The sequence below is a fragment of the Anastrepha obliqua genome, chromosome 5 (assembly GCF_027943255.1).
Source record: "Anastrepha obliqua isolate idAnaObli1 chromosome 5, idAnaObli1_1.0, whole genome shotgun sequence".
In the NCBI taxonomy this organism is placed as follows: domain Eukaryota; kingdom Metazoa; phylum Arthropoda; class Insecta; order Diptera; family Tephritidae; genus Anastrepha; species Anastrepha obliqua.
The window spans coordinates 15,562,719-15,574,898 of record NC_072896.1 but is presented as its reverse complement, the minus strand read 5'-3'; the positions used below and the strand labels follow the sequence as shown (position 1 = coordinate 15,574,898).

The 12,180-nt window shown below is 39.8% G+C and overlaps 1 protein-coding gene across 1 annotated transcript; it reads left to right on the top strand.

Annotated features, from left to right (window-relative positions):
• The first annotated feature begins 4,534 nt into the window (after positions 1-4,534).
• Positions 4,535-5,443, top strand: LOC129247474 (histone-lysine N-methyltransferase SETMAR-like). Its single transcript, XM_054886608.1, has one exon. It carries the CDS (start codon positions 4,535-4,537, stop codon positions 5,441-5,443), a length of 909 nt encoding a protein of 302 aa, XP_054742583.1.
• The last annotated feature ends 6,737 nt before the right edge of the window (positions 5,444-12,180 follow it).

Genomic DNA, 12,180 nt, shown 5'->3' with positions numbered 1-12,180 from the left:
TTTTCTGACGAGAAAATTTTTCAAATTCAGCAATTTGTAAACTCAAAAAGACAGGGTTTTTTTGACCGACCGTTCATACGAGAATTCGATTCATAGATTGGCCACCAGTAGGCAGCACCCGGTAATGGTTTTAGCTGCGGTTACAGGCAGATGGGCGCTCGCCAATCATTTTCATCGAGCCTGGCGTCAAGGTAAATGCGAAATATTATCGAGAAAGTATTCTGGAGCTTGCTTTGAAGCCATAGACGTTTCAACAGGACTTGGCACCGTCTCACAAAGCTCGAATGAAACAAGAATGGTTAAAAAGCAACGTTCCGAACTTCATAACGTCCAAAAAATGGGTCTCAAATTCACCAAACGCGTATCTGATGGATTATTCTCTTTGGGCACAGATGCACCAGTCTTGAGGCGCTGAAAAACGCCATTGTCCGTGAGTGGGCCAAAGTACCTGCAAGTCATATTCGGATAGCTTGCAATTCGTTTCTGGACCGTATCGAAGATTTTTTCTCACCGATAAATATTTTTTTTTAAGAACAATTTTAAGCCGAAATTTTGGTCAAAAGTAAATTTTTTTTTGATAAACCGCCATTTGGTCAAAAAAATTTATTTTGCTTATTTCTTTGATTAATTAGAGGATCGAGTTCATCATTTTTTTGAGAGGAGCTCCCGGAGATCAGCTGTAGCTCCTTTCCAAATAAATATTTCTACTAATACCAAGTCTTAAAATACAGCTAAAAGATGGCATAATATGTGTACAAATGTTTCGATCAATAAATTTAAAAGTTTTCTCAGAAAATATTCTGTGAAATTTGCTTTTTTCGGCCTTCTAACTGTATATAACCCCTTAATATACAGAATTTTCCGGGATAGCGAAGGAATTTTATTAATTGATTATTTACCTAAAGAGACTAAAATGAAGGATTAGTACTGAGCTAATTAGCTGGAGTGTTGTGCGAGGTGACTCCCCTTTTCACATCGCTTGTGTTGCTGCGGAAAGCTACGAAATGCACAAAAATCTATCATCCTTTCTACAATCTGGGCCTGACTCCTAGTGACTTTTTACTATAAATAATCCTTAAATAAAATGAGGCTAGCACGACTACATCATGAGACAAGAATCATAAGCTATCGCCCGGAGCGTACAAGTTAGCAAATTGAGAGGTTGATACATGGCAGACACCAATGGAAGCATCTTATTTTGTTTCCTTGCTCATCCGGATAAACATAGGAATGATATATGTATATTTAAATAGCGGGTGTATACCTACTCGTATACCGAAGGAAGGATAATAATACGATTCTGAATCGATTGTCATTCTGAGCTACAGTCAGACGGCACTCAAGGTGTTGTCATGCTTTAACGTTAAGTTCTCATTAGTCTTTGAGAGTATCAAGAAATTGAATTTGCTAGGAAAGCAACAATTGCATGCCGAGCATATGGGTCTCAGGACATAGGGGTATAGCTGGGAGTGAAGTAGCGGATTCATTGGCTAGTGCCGCTGCGACCTCGTTATTGAAAAGGGCCCGAATCGTGTCCTGCTATGGAGCAACACACCATCAAAGAGAAGCTTAAAAGCGAAGAGCTAAGGCTCAGAGACGTGAGCTGGCATCAAATTATGGCGATGTTCTTACTAGGGGGGCTTAATGAAAGGAGGTTTAGGCAACTCATAACTCTTCCTAAGGGCAAAGTGAAAATGTTCACGCTCGACTTTTTTCAGCGACCAGTCCACGGAGACTTCAGCACACGTTTTTCTCGAATGTGATGTTATAGCGCAAAAAGGATGAGATATCTCGGCAGGATGCGCCCGAAGGAAAGACACATACGCTCAGCCCAACCCAGCTTTATCATAGGTTTACTAAGAGAACTGGGTTTGGAAGAGTTACCGTGATGACTAGAGGGCACAAAAGGCCATGAGGTCGAAGTGCAAATCTCATTTTCATTCATTCATTCATAATTCGATACAAGTCTCTGCCTAAGGAAGTTTACTCCAAAATCTAATCTCAGTTATTTGCCAAAGTATCCATATACAAAGGCACACTACCCGTAATACCGTGAGCAGCAGTTACCACTAATATTAGCATACCTATTACACACATACATACATGTCTGTATATACATACACTTTCACCCTATTATTGTATTATTATTTTATTACTAAAGCTATTACAAACCACGTAAGCCCTGGATTAATACATTCTCACCTTCACATCCATTCCTTGCAAGCATTTTAGCTACTGATATTAATTATCTTTCGGCATTTTTGTTCCTGAAACCAAATAACGAAGCAATTAAGCAGGGTTGCGAATGTAGAGATGAAATGTGTGAAGACTCAAATGAATATTTTGTGGCTTGCCAGGAGGTCAAAGGAAGCACAAGCTTAATTGGGTAACTAACAAGCTCGAACTAATTAATTAAGACGTAATACATGTGCACATACATACATATATGCATGTAGATATACAAAGGTGCACACATTTACATTGTATGTATGAGTGATTAAATTACTATGCTATAATGCTGATAAACCTAATAATACCTATGTGAATATATAAATACTTGTTCAGATACAAAAGAAGACACACTAATGTACGTACAAGAATATGAAATACAAATGAATGCCTATGACTTCTATGCCAAAATGAATGCATTCAAGCAACCTCTCTTATAAAAAAAAGGCCAAACTTTTTATAAAACGCTCCATGACGTCTTCCTTTTATCATCAAGTGGTTTTTCAAGGGTTAGAGAGATAGATAGATACTTTATGAGGCTTGCACTTCGATCTCATGGCCTTTTGTGCCCTCTACTCATTACAGTATCTCATCCAATTCCAGCTCCCTCATTAAACTCAGGATAGAGCTGGGTTGAATTGAGCGTAAGTGCCTTTCTTCTGGCTGTAGTTGGCCAAGATGTCTCAATCTTTTCCGCGCTATAGCGCTGCATTCCATGCGAACTTGCATTGGAGTCTCTTGGGATTGGTTGCAGAAACGACAGGAGTCCGTAGACCAAATCCCGATCATGTGCAGATGACACTGCAGTCTGCAGTGGCCTGTGTGAATGCCCGTGAACATTCTCAGACTATCCTTGTGAAGGGCTACGAGTTTTTTAAACTCCTTTTGGTTGAACCCTCCCTGTAAAATTTCGCCTGACGTAGCCCCATAGTTTAGTGCTAGCAAACCTCCCTTAGCTTGAGCTCTTCACTTCTAAGCTTCTCCTTCCTGGTGTGTTGTCCCATAGCAAGGAAGGGCTTGGGCCCTATTAAAGGCGGGACCACAGCCTCTCTCGCCAATGCATCCGCTATTTCGTTCTCAGTTATACCCACAAGGAGTCCTGTGACCCAAATTAGTCGAATGTGATTGCGCGTTCCTAGTACATTAAGTTTCACGATACACTAAGGGACCAGTAAGGATTTGATCTCACAAGACGATTCGGCTATGAGTGTCGCCTGACTATCGCTCAGAATGGCAATTCACTCAATTCGGAAATTTCTATTTAAGTTTAGCTCGGCACATAGACAGATGGCATACATCTGCGTTTGAAAGATGCTTGGAAAACTACCCATCGGTACACAGAGCGCTTGGTTCTGGGGTCGTAGATTCCAGCGCATATGCCTTCTGGGGTCTTCGAGCCAGCTGTGCGCCAGTGCAGGGTGCACTTCTGGAGTTTCTTTTCAAGTGCATGTCCACTCCAGCTTAACTTATCGTTCAGTTCAATTCTGACCCTCTTCAAATTGGATGACTTTAGTGATATCATCTCTGTGTAGCTGGGTAAGTGGGAACTGCAGCTTCAGCACTTCCTTGTTTTTAGATGACATTATTTTTCCTCTCTTGAAGCCTTTCCTGGTTATATTCTGCAGGATACGCTTGGCTGATTGCTGAATAAATATAGGAAGCGGCGTCAGCTCAAGTATCACCACCATCGAAGCTGTAGGGCAGGTCCGCATCGCCCTCGTGACGCACATGCATGCTGACCGCTGAAGCTTAGTTAGCGCTACCTGCACCATCGGGAGAGTGACTCTAGATGCCCAAGCAACCGCTCCATATATCACCATTGGTCTAATTGTCATGATGCACATCCATCTCAAGATTCTTGGATTGCAGCCTTGGGATTTTCCTGCTAGACGTTTGTGGATAATTTTTTGGGTTTCAAGGGTTAAGAATACCATACGGCTAGCCTAAAATGTTTCTTTATCACATTTCTACTCAGTTTAAGATATTTGAATCCCGGTATCGCGATCCCGAAATTTCGGGATTGATAATTATCTCAAATATGAGAAACGGGTACCGCATTCGATAGAGAAGGTTTCCCGCTAAATAGTTGGCGCAAGTGTGCCTCCTTTCGAGCAGTATCAGTTTCGTTAATTACGAGGGTGGATTGATAAGTCCCAGCGACATCTATAGGTCATTAATTTACTTAATTATTGTGATCGTTAAAAGTGAACTGTCAAAAGCGAGCTGTCAAAATTTCATAACATATGGTCAAACGGTACTTTTTTGAGAATTATTTTTGCAAAACACTATTGCATTTTTATTAAAAATGGAAAAAAGTGAACTTCGTGAAGTTATAAAGTACTTTCATTTGAAAAGTTTAAACCAGAAACAAATTATTGAGGAGTTGCAGACAGTATTAGAGGAACGTGCACCCTCAAATGCAACAGTTTACAACTGGGTAAACGAGTTTAAACGTGGTCGGATAAGCACTAAAGATGAGCCACGCTCTGGGAGGCCAAAAGAGGTAACGACTCCAGAAACGGTGGAAAAAGTGTACAAAATTGTCACACAAGATCGAAGAATTAAATTGAGAGAGATTGCTGACATTGTGAACATTAGTTATGAACGTATGCATAACATAATACATGATGAATTGGGTATGAAAAAGCTTTCAGCAAGATGGGTGCCGCGTTTGCTAACTCCTCTGCAAAAAATGAACCGAATGTCGACTTCAAAAGTTAGTTTAGACATGTTTAACATAAATCCATCGGAATTTTTGCGTCGTTTCATAACGATGGATGAAACGTGGATTCACCACTATACAAAAGAGTCTAAAGAACAGTCCAAACAATGGGTAGAACGTCGCTCAAGAGCTCCGAAGAAGGCAAATGTCGTAGCATCAGCTGGTAAAGTTATAGCATCTATTTTTTGGGATGCACAAGGTATAATTTTCATAGATTATCTTGAAAAGGGTAAAACCATCACAGCTGAATATTATTCATCTTTGTTGGATACATTGGACCAAAATATTAAGCAAAAGCGGCCACATTTAAAGAAGAAGAAAATTCTCTTTCATCATGATAACGCTCCTTCACATTCATCTTGGAAAACGCAGGAAAAAATAAATGAGTTAGGCTATGAATTGCTCCCTCATCCGCCATATTCGCCAGATTTAGCTCCCAGTGACTTTTTCCTTTTTCCAAATATGAAAAAATGTCAAATAGTGAAGTTATAGTTGAAACAAATGCTTATTTTGAAGGTTTTGAAAAAACTTATTTTAGAGAAGGAATAAATATGTTAGAAAAGCGTTGGAACAAATTTTTTGACTTAAAAGAGATTATGTTGAAAAATAAATCAATTTTTTGTTAAAAAACCAATGTCTAGTTTTTCATTCTAAAGACTTATCAATCCACCTTCGTAATAGATCCACCTCGTAAGTCTACCAAAACCGATTGCGCTTCATATCCTTCCGTCCGCTGCTGGCTACATGCATGCACCTGTATGCAGCAACCGGCGCCAATATAAACAGGCCACAAATTAATACTTTTCAGACCACAACCAAAAAACATTTCACACACCTCCATATGGGAAGCTCTTCTGCTTAGGCGGCTCAGCCATGTTAAGTAACTGAATTATGAATTCTCACTCCATGTACACATTTTTTAATTCTTTACTCTTTGCTTTGCTGTATTTCGTTGACTGTCAAAATTAACTCCAATAAATTGACTACACCCTGTCGCTTTCCGCACTTGAACACAGGTGTGCACTATTTTTGCTGGCGCTTAAGTCTTTTTTTTACACTTCAACATCGGCTTTGCCTTTGTGTAATTTAGCGTACGTCAAAGATTTTGCACATTGTAGCGGTGCACCGGTGTTACTGGCAACCTGTTATCCTGCGTAACCCAAAACTCATTCATTTATGGTGATAAAGACGAAATGAATGTCCTTGTGTGTGCATGTAAGCATGTATGTGTGTGTGTGTGTGCTTGACAGATGCTATACAAAAGAGTCAAGCAAGCCTAAACGAATTTGCCCCTAGCGGCTGGGTTAAAGGATATTAATACCAATGCGACGACGTAAACAGGATATGAAAGCAGCGCGTGTTGCCTGCAGGCGGCTGAATGAAGATTTTATGAGTCGTTTGCTTGCGAACGAAAGCTGCACAAACAGGTGGAACACAAATGTGGGGATAAAACAGCTGACCAGAGTGTTTTATGTGCGTATCAGAAATCGCTTCACATCCTTGAGGCAGTCGGTGCGCAACATATGTCCACATGGGGAAGCTGGTGCGCTTAGTTGGCGTTTCAAGTAGCGAAAAAAGATATGCACATAATAATGAAAATCAGATAAAATTAAATGATTTTTTAAATTGACAGTAACAGCTGAAACGCAGACAAAAGGATGTGTGTGTGATTTTAGTGACGAAGTGACAAAAAAAAAATGTGAATGAGTTGCGAAGTATGAAGCTGCAAAATAAAAATAAATTGATTTCAAAGAAGAGTTAAATATTGAATTAGATTTTAAGTCAACAGCTGTAAAGAACTTCTTCAAGGTGTCTTCAGACTAAGTTGTGGCATACAGACCTGGAAATCGCTGACGCTTTCGATGCAAAATAAAGTAGACTACGCTGCACTCTACCCTTTCAACAATGCAGGTATGTTTCCACTGAAAGAAGTTAAAAAAGGAAAAGCTTCGACCTGGAGTGAATATCGATGCTTACGAGAGGCGACTTAACCGTGCGGAGTTGCTTGCCTCCCATCGGACACGTCCCCAGGTAGCTGATAGGGGAATGCTAGGCAGATATGCAGAGTAGGTGGGAAATAATTACCACTAGCGGACCAAAACAAGCAAAATACCTGCTTGGAGGTGCTGTTAGAATTCTATCACTAGGCAGTAGGCTAGTAGGCTAGCAACCTACTTGACGGATATTTGACTTGCTAACGAATCGTCAACTACATTGCCTCGTTTGATGCCTTATACGCCAAATAGTAGTGAAAGGAACCTAAAAAAAATAAATAATGTATTTAGATGACTCACCATCTGGCTACTGATAATATTGGGTTGGGGAATAAGTTCGCAGCGTTTTTAACGAAGGCTTTTATTTAAACCACAAACAATAATTATATCAATCAATTAATCAATTATACATTCGCGATTGCTGTTTACAACCTTTTTCCACCCTAGGCCAATTTGTAGATGCCGTTCAACCAAAAATCGCCTGGTCTGGGGTCAAAGAAGTTGTTAAGCCAGCTTTTAAGGGCCTCTTTGTTATCGAGGGTAATGCCCTTCATATGGTTTGATATGGAGCGCAAAAAGATGGTAATCGGTCGGTGCAAGGTCTGGAGAATACGGCGGATGCTGAAAGACCTCGCATTCGAGCTCTTGGAGTGCGGCTTTGTGGCCTTGCCCATCAAGGGGCCTGGCGTTGTCGTAAAGGAGTAGGGTTTGACCTAGTCGTTCAAGTTTTTTCAGTCGAATAGCCTCATTCACGCGATATAGCTGGGCACTGTAGAACTTCTTGTTGACTGTGGCGTTCTTTTCGAGCATTTCCGAGTGCGCCATGCCCTCCCAGGCCCACCAAACACATATCATGATCTTTTTGGATGTAAAATTCGAATGCAGAAGGCCATCCGCTGTGGGACGTGTCATCGACGTCGGAGTCACCATTTTTGAACTTTGTAAACCAATTCCGTGCTGCAGACTCGCCTGTGACAGCTTCTCCATATACTGCACAAATATCTTTCGTTGAGCTCGTGAAGCGGCCAGGCTCACAGTTTTTGTGTAAGTCCTATTGAATGAAGCTGATTGCTTTTACCGCCAATTCATGACTGGTTTGGCGTACAAAAGTAATTTAAGACTTTTTTCATCGAACTCAGAAGGCCTTCCGCTGCGGGACGTGCCATCGATGTCAAAGTCGCAATCTCTGAACAGGTCGCAAACGTCCCGGGCTGCTTCGGCAGCTTTTTGACCTCGATGAAAAGCAAAGAAGAGCAGGTGTCGAAAATGTTGAGCTTTTTCTCCTGGGTATTCCATTTCTAAGCCTCAAAACTAATAAAAAAATAAATAACTCAAAAATACAATTAACATAGTTTTGTAGAGCAGAAAGAGTTCTACCGAATGAATACTTCCCCTTTGCCAAACAGCAAACAAATCGTTGGAAAATAAAAGAAAATATAAGAACACTATGAACTTCTTCCCAAACCCACTATAAATAAAATATACATTTGTATCTGCCTATTTTTGCTTTTTTTGCTGCTATTTGCGGATATTGAAATCAAGTTACGACAACAAATTATTGAAATGCCGTATGTCTCATTTTTTAACTCCGCAAATTGCAAAATAAAACTGTCAACAGTCAATTTACCCAAAATAGCAGATATCAATAGCCGCATTGAGGCATTGAATGATAATAAAAATAAATATCGTATTTGTATGGCGTTGATTTCAAGCGGAAATGCTCGAATTCGCGGCAAATAAGCAAACGGTAAACTTTTGTAATGAATTCCAAATTCATTAAAAACCAAAAAAAAGAAGCGAAAAAAATGTAAACAGAAGTATTTTATTCACACATTTTATTGAACATTAAAAAAAGACAAATAGTAATAAAAAATTAAATAAATAAATGCATACATTTCATGCCTTTTTTGATGTCCACCAATCAAACGTAGATGGTTTATTATGCAAATCTCAGAACACAAAAGCCAGCGTTGATATGTAAACATTATCAAGTACATTTGTATATTAAAAAAAGTAATAATCATAAAAAGTAATAAAAAGCAGTAGTATGTGGTAATAAAAATTATAAAAAAGACGTTTATATGTATGACACCTCCGCACTTGTCAAAAATTGTTATGAGTGATGATCCGTCGCTGCTAAACTTCACTCATCTGCAAGCTTTACATCATCATTGGCGCCCAATTGACGAAATTTAACTATTATAACTACTACAATGATGATGTCTACTTATAGTATGTATGAGAATACAGGGTGTTCCAAAAGTAAGCTCTTATTTGATTGGCTCAATTCATAAGCTTAACAAATTCAGGGGACATTGGAGGGAGTACTTAATATGGGCGAGATTTGCCTATAACTAATATGAGTTCGCACCGACTAGTGATAAATTAAGGTTTTGGCGACCAACTCGTCGTCAACAACTAATAAAAAAGTGAAGCCAGTAGAAATATTTGGGGAATAAGTTCATAGCGTTTTTATATTTTCTTTTATTTTTCAAAAATTTGTTTGTTGTTTGGCAAAGGCTTAGTATTCATGCGGTAGAACTCTTTCTGCTCCACAAAACTATTTTAATTGTATTTTTGAGTTAGTTAATTTTTTATTAGTTTTGAGGCTTAGAAATGGAACACCCAGGAGAAAAAGCTCAACATTTTCGACACCTACTCTTCTTTGCTTTTCATGGAGGTCAAAAAGCTATCGAAGCAGCCCGGGACATTTGCGACCTGTTCAGAAAATGCGACTTTGTCATCGATGGCAAGTCCCGCAGCGGAATGCCTTTTGAATTCGATGAAGAAAGTTTTAAATCTCTTTTGAAGGAGCACGGTCGCGAAACCAGTCATGAATTGACGGTAAAAATGAACGGCGATCCTAAAACTATTCTCAATCACCTTCATTCAATGGGATTTACAGAACAATTAAGAGCCTGGGCGCTTCACGAGTTCAACGAAAGATATTTGCGACGTATATGGAGAAGGTGTCATAGGCGAGTCTGCAGCACCGAAATGGTTTGTAAAGCTCAAAAAATGGCGACTCTGGGGCGAGGACACGTCCCGCAGCGGAAGGTCTTCTAAATTCGATGAAGAACGTCTCAAATCACTTTGGAAGAGGAACGGTCCCCAAACGAGTCGTGAATTGGCGGAAAAAATTAACTGCGATCATAAAACGGTTCTCAATCACCTTCATTCAATGGAATTAACTGAAAAATTGGGAGATTGTGCGCCTCACGAGCTCAACAAAAAAAAAAAAAACAAAGAAAGTCGCCCTCAAATTGCTTCTCAGCATCTCGCCCGCCATCGAGCAACACGCGATCATATACAGTGCTTTTTGTACCGAGTCGTCACGTGTGATAAAAAAATGCTGCCTCTTTATTAATATGAAGCAAAGAAAAACGTGGTCGGGTCCAGGAGATACGCCACAGCTGAGAGTCAAGCCCGATCTTCATCCAAAGCAGATGATATGTGTATGGTGGGACTGAGAGGGCATGGCGCACTAGAAAATGCTCGAAAATAATGTCACGGTCAACAAGGAGCTCTACATTGCCCAGTTGCATCGCGTGAATGAGGATATTCGACTGAAATGACATGATCGACATGGCCACCATATTCCTTCACGACAACGCTATGCCCCATGTTAGACAAGTCGTCAAAGACGGGCTCCAAGAGCTCGAATAGGAGGACCTTCGGCATACGACGTATTCTGCCGACTTTGCACCGACCGATTACCATCTTTTCTGCTCACTGTCAAACCATATGAAGGGTGTTATCTTTGATAACAAAGAGGCCCTTAAAAGCTGGCTTAACAACTTCTTTGACCCCAGACCAGGCGATTTTTGGTTGAACGATATCAACAAATTGGTCGAGTGGTGGGAAGAGGCTGTAAACAGCGACGGCGAATTTAAAATTTATTTACGTATTGACATAATTATAGTTTTTTGTTAAAAAAAAGTCTTCAGTAAAAACGCTACGAACTTATTCCCCAACCTAAAATTTTAGGCTATCGATAATTTCTAACGCATGATGCACAGTTCAAGGAGTAATGTCTGTTTGGTTGGGTAAAATAAAATTCAAAAGTAAATTAATGAACGACCGATCAACTTTAAAATTTTCCCCCACAAAGTTCTGATTTCTTCAACAACTTCTCGACTGCCTTATCATTAAACTTTACACAGATCTACCAGGTTGTGATCTTAAGGGAAGATAACCTAGTGGGCTTCTTTCGAGGATATCCCATTACGATATACCACTACTTCTTCGAACGGGTGGGACATATAGCGTTTGCTTTTTGAACCACCTATTTTTTGAGAATGGTAACACAAATGACATGTCAAATATGTTCATAATTTACTTAAAGGTTTGACATTTACGAAATGGGACGCTTTACGCTTGAACAAAATAGGGAAATATTGAAAACCTATTTCCAACGTGGTGAGTCGTCTTCTTCTTTTCTGATGAAGCTCTGACGTGAAAATCGGTGGCTACGTCAATAAGCAAAATTGTCGGATTTGGGGCTCAGAAAATCCACACGTTACTGTAGAGAAGCAAATGCATCCACAACGAGTCACTGTTTGGTGCGGATTTTGGTCTGGCGGCATCATCGGGCCAATTTTTTTCGAAAATGAGCGAGGAGCCGCGGATACAGTAAATGGCGAGCGTTACCGTGACATGCTCAACGAGTTTTTGTTTCCAAAAATTGAAGAGGACGACATTTGGTTTCAACAGGACGGTGCAACTTGTCACACTGCCAAAGTTACACTCGAACTTTTGGCTACCGTTTTTGAAAACCGAATAATCAGCCGAAATTCCGATATCAATTGGCCGCTTCGAGCTGTGATTTAAGCCCGTTGGACTATTTTCTGTGGAGAGCCGTTAAGAACAAATGCTATGTGAACCATCCAGGGCCGATTGATGCTTTAAAACACGAAATCGAAGTTGCCATTCATGAAATTGGAGCCCAAAGAATCGAAAATGTGCTTAAAAATAGGGTTGGTCGAATGGCTTACTGTAAAGCCAGTCGTGGCAGTCATTTGAACGATATTATTTTTTATTCATTAATGACAATGTTCAATCTTCAAAATTAAAAAAAAGTTTGAAAAAATTTTAATTAATATAGTTTTTTTTTTTTATAGCCGATTCAAAAAGCAAATTTTACATGGCCCACCCTATATACGCTACTCACTTTCAACAACATAAGCTGCTTCACTTTGAGAAAATAAAAATTAGAAAAATACAAGCTAAACGGCT

Excerpts from the sequence above, each read along its gene's own strand:
- LOC129247474 (XM_054886608.1), top strand. The coding sequence starts at position 4,535 with ATGGAAAAAAGTGAACTTCGTGAAGTTATAAAGTACTTTCATTTGAAA.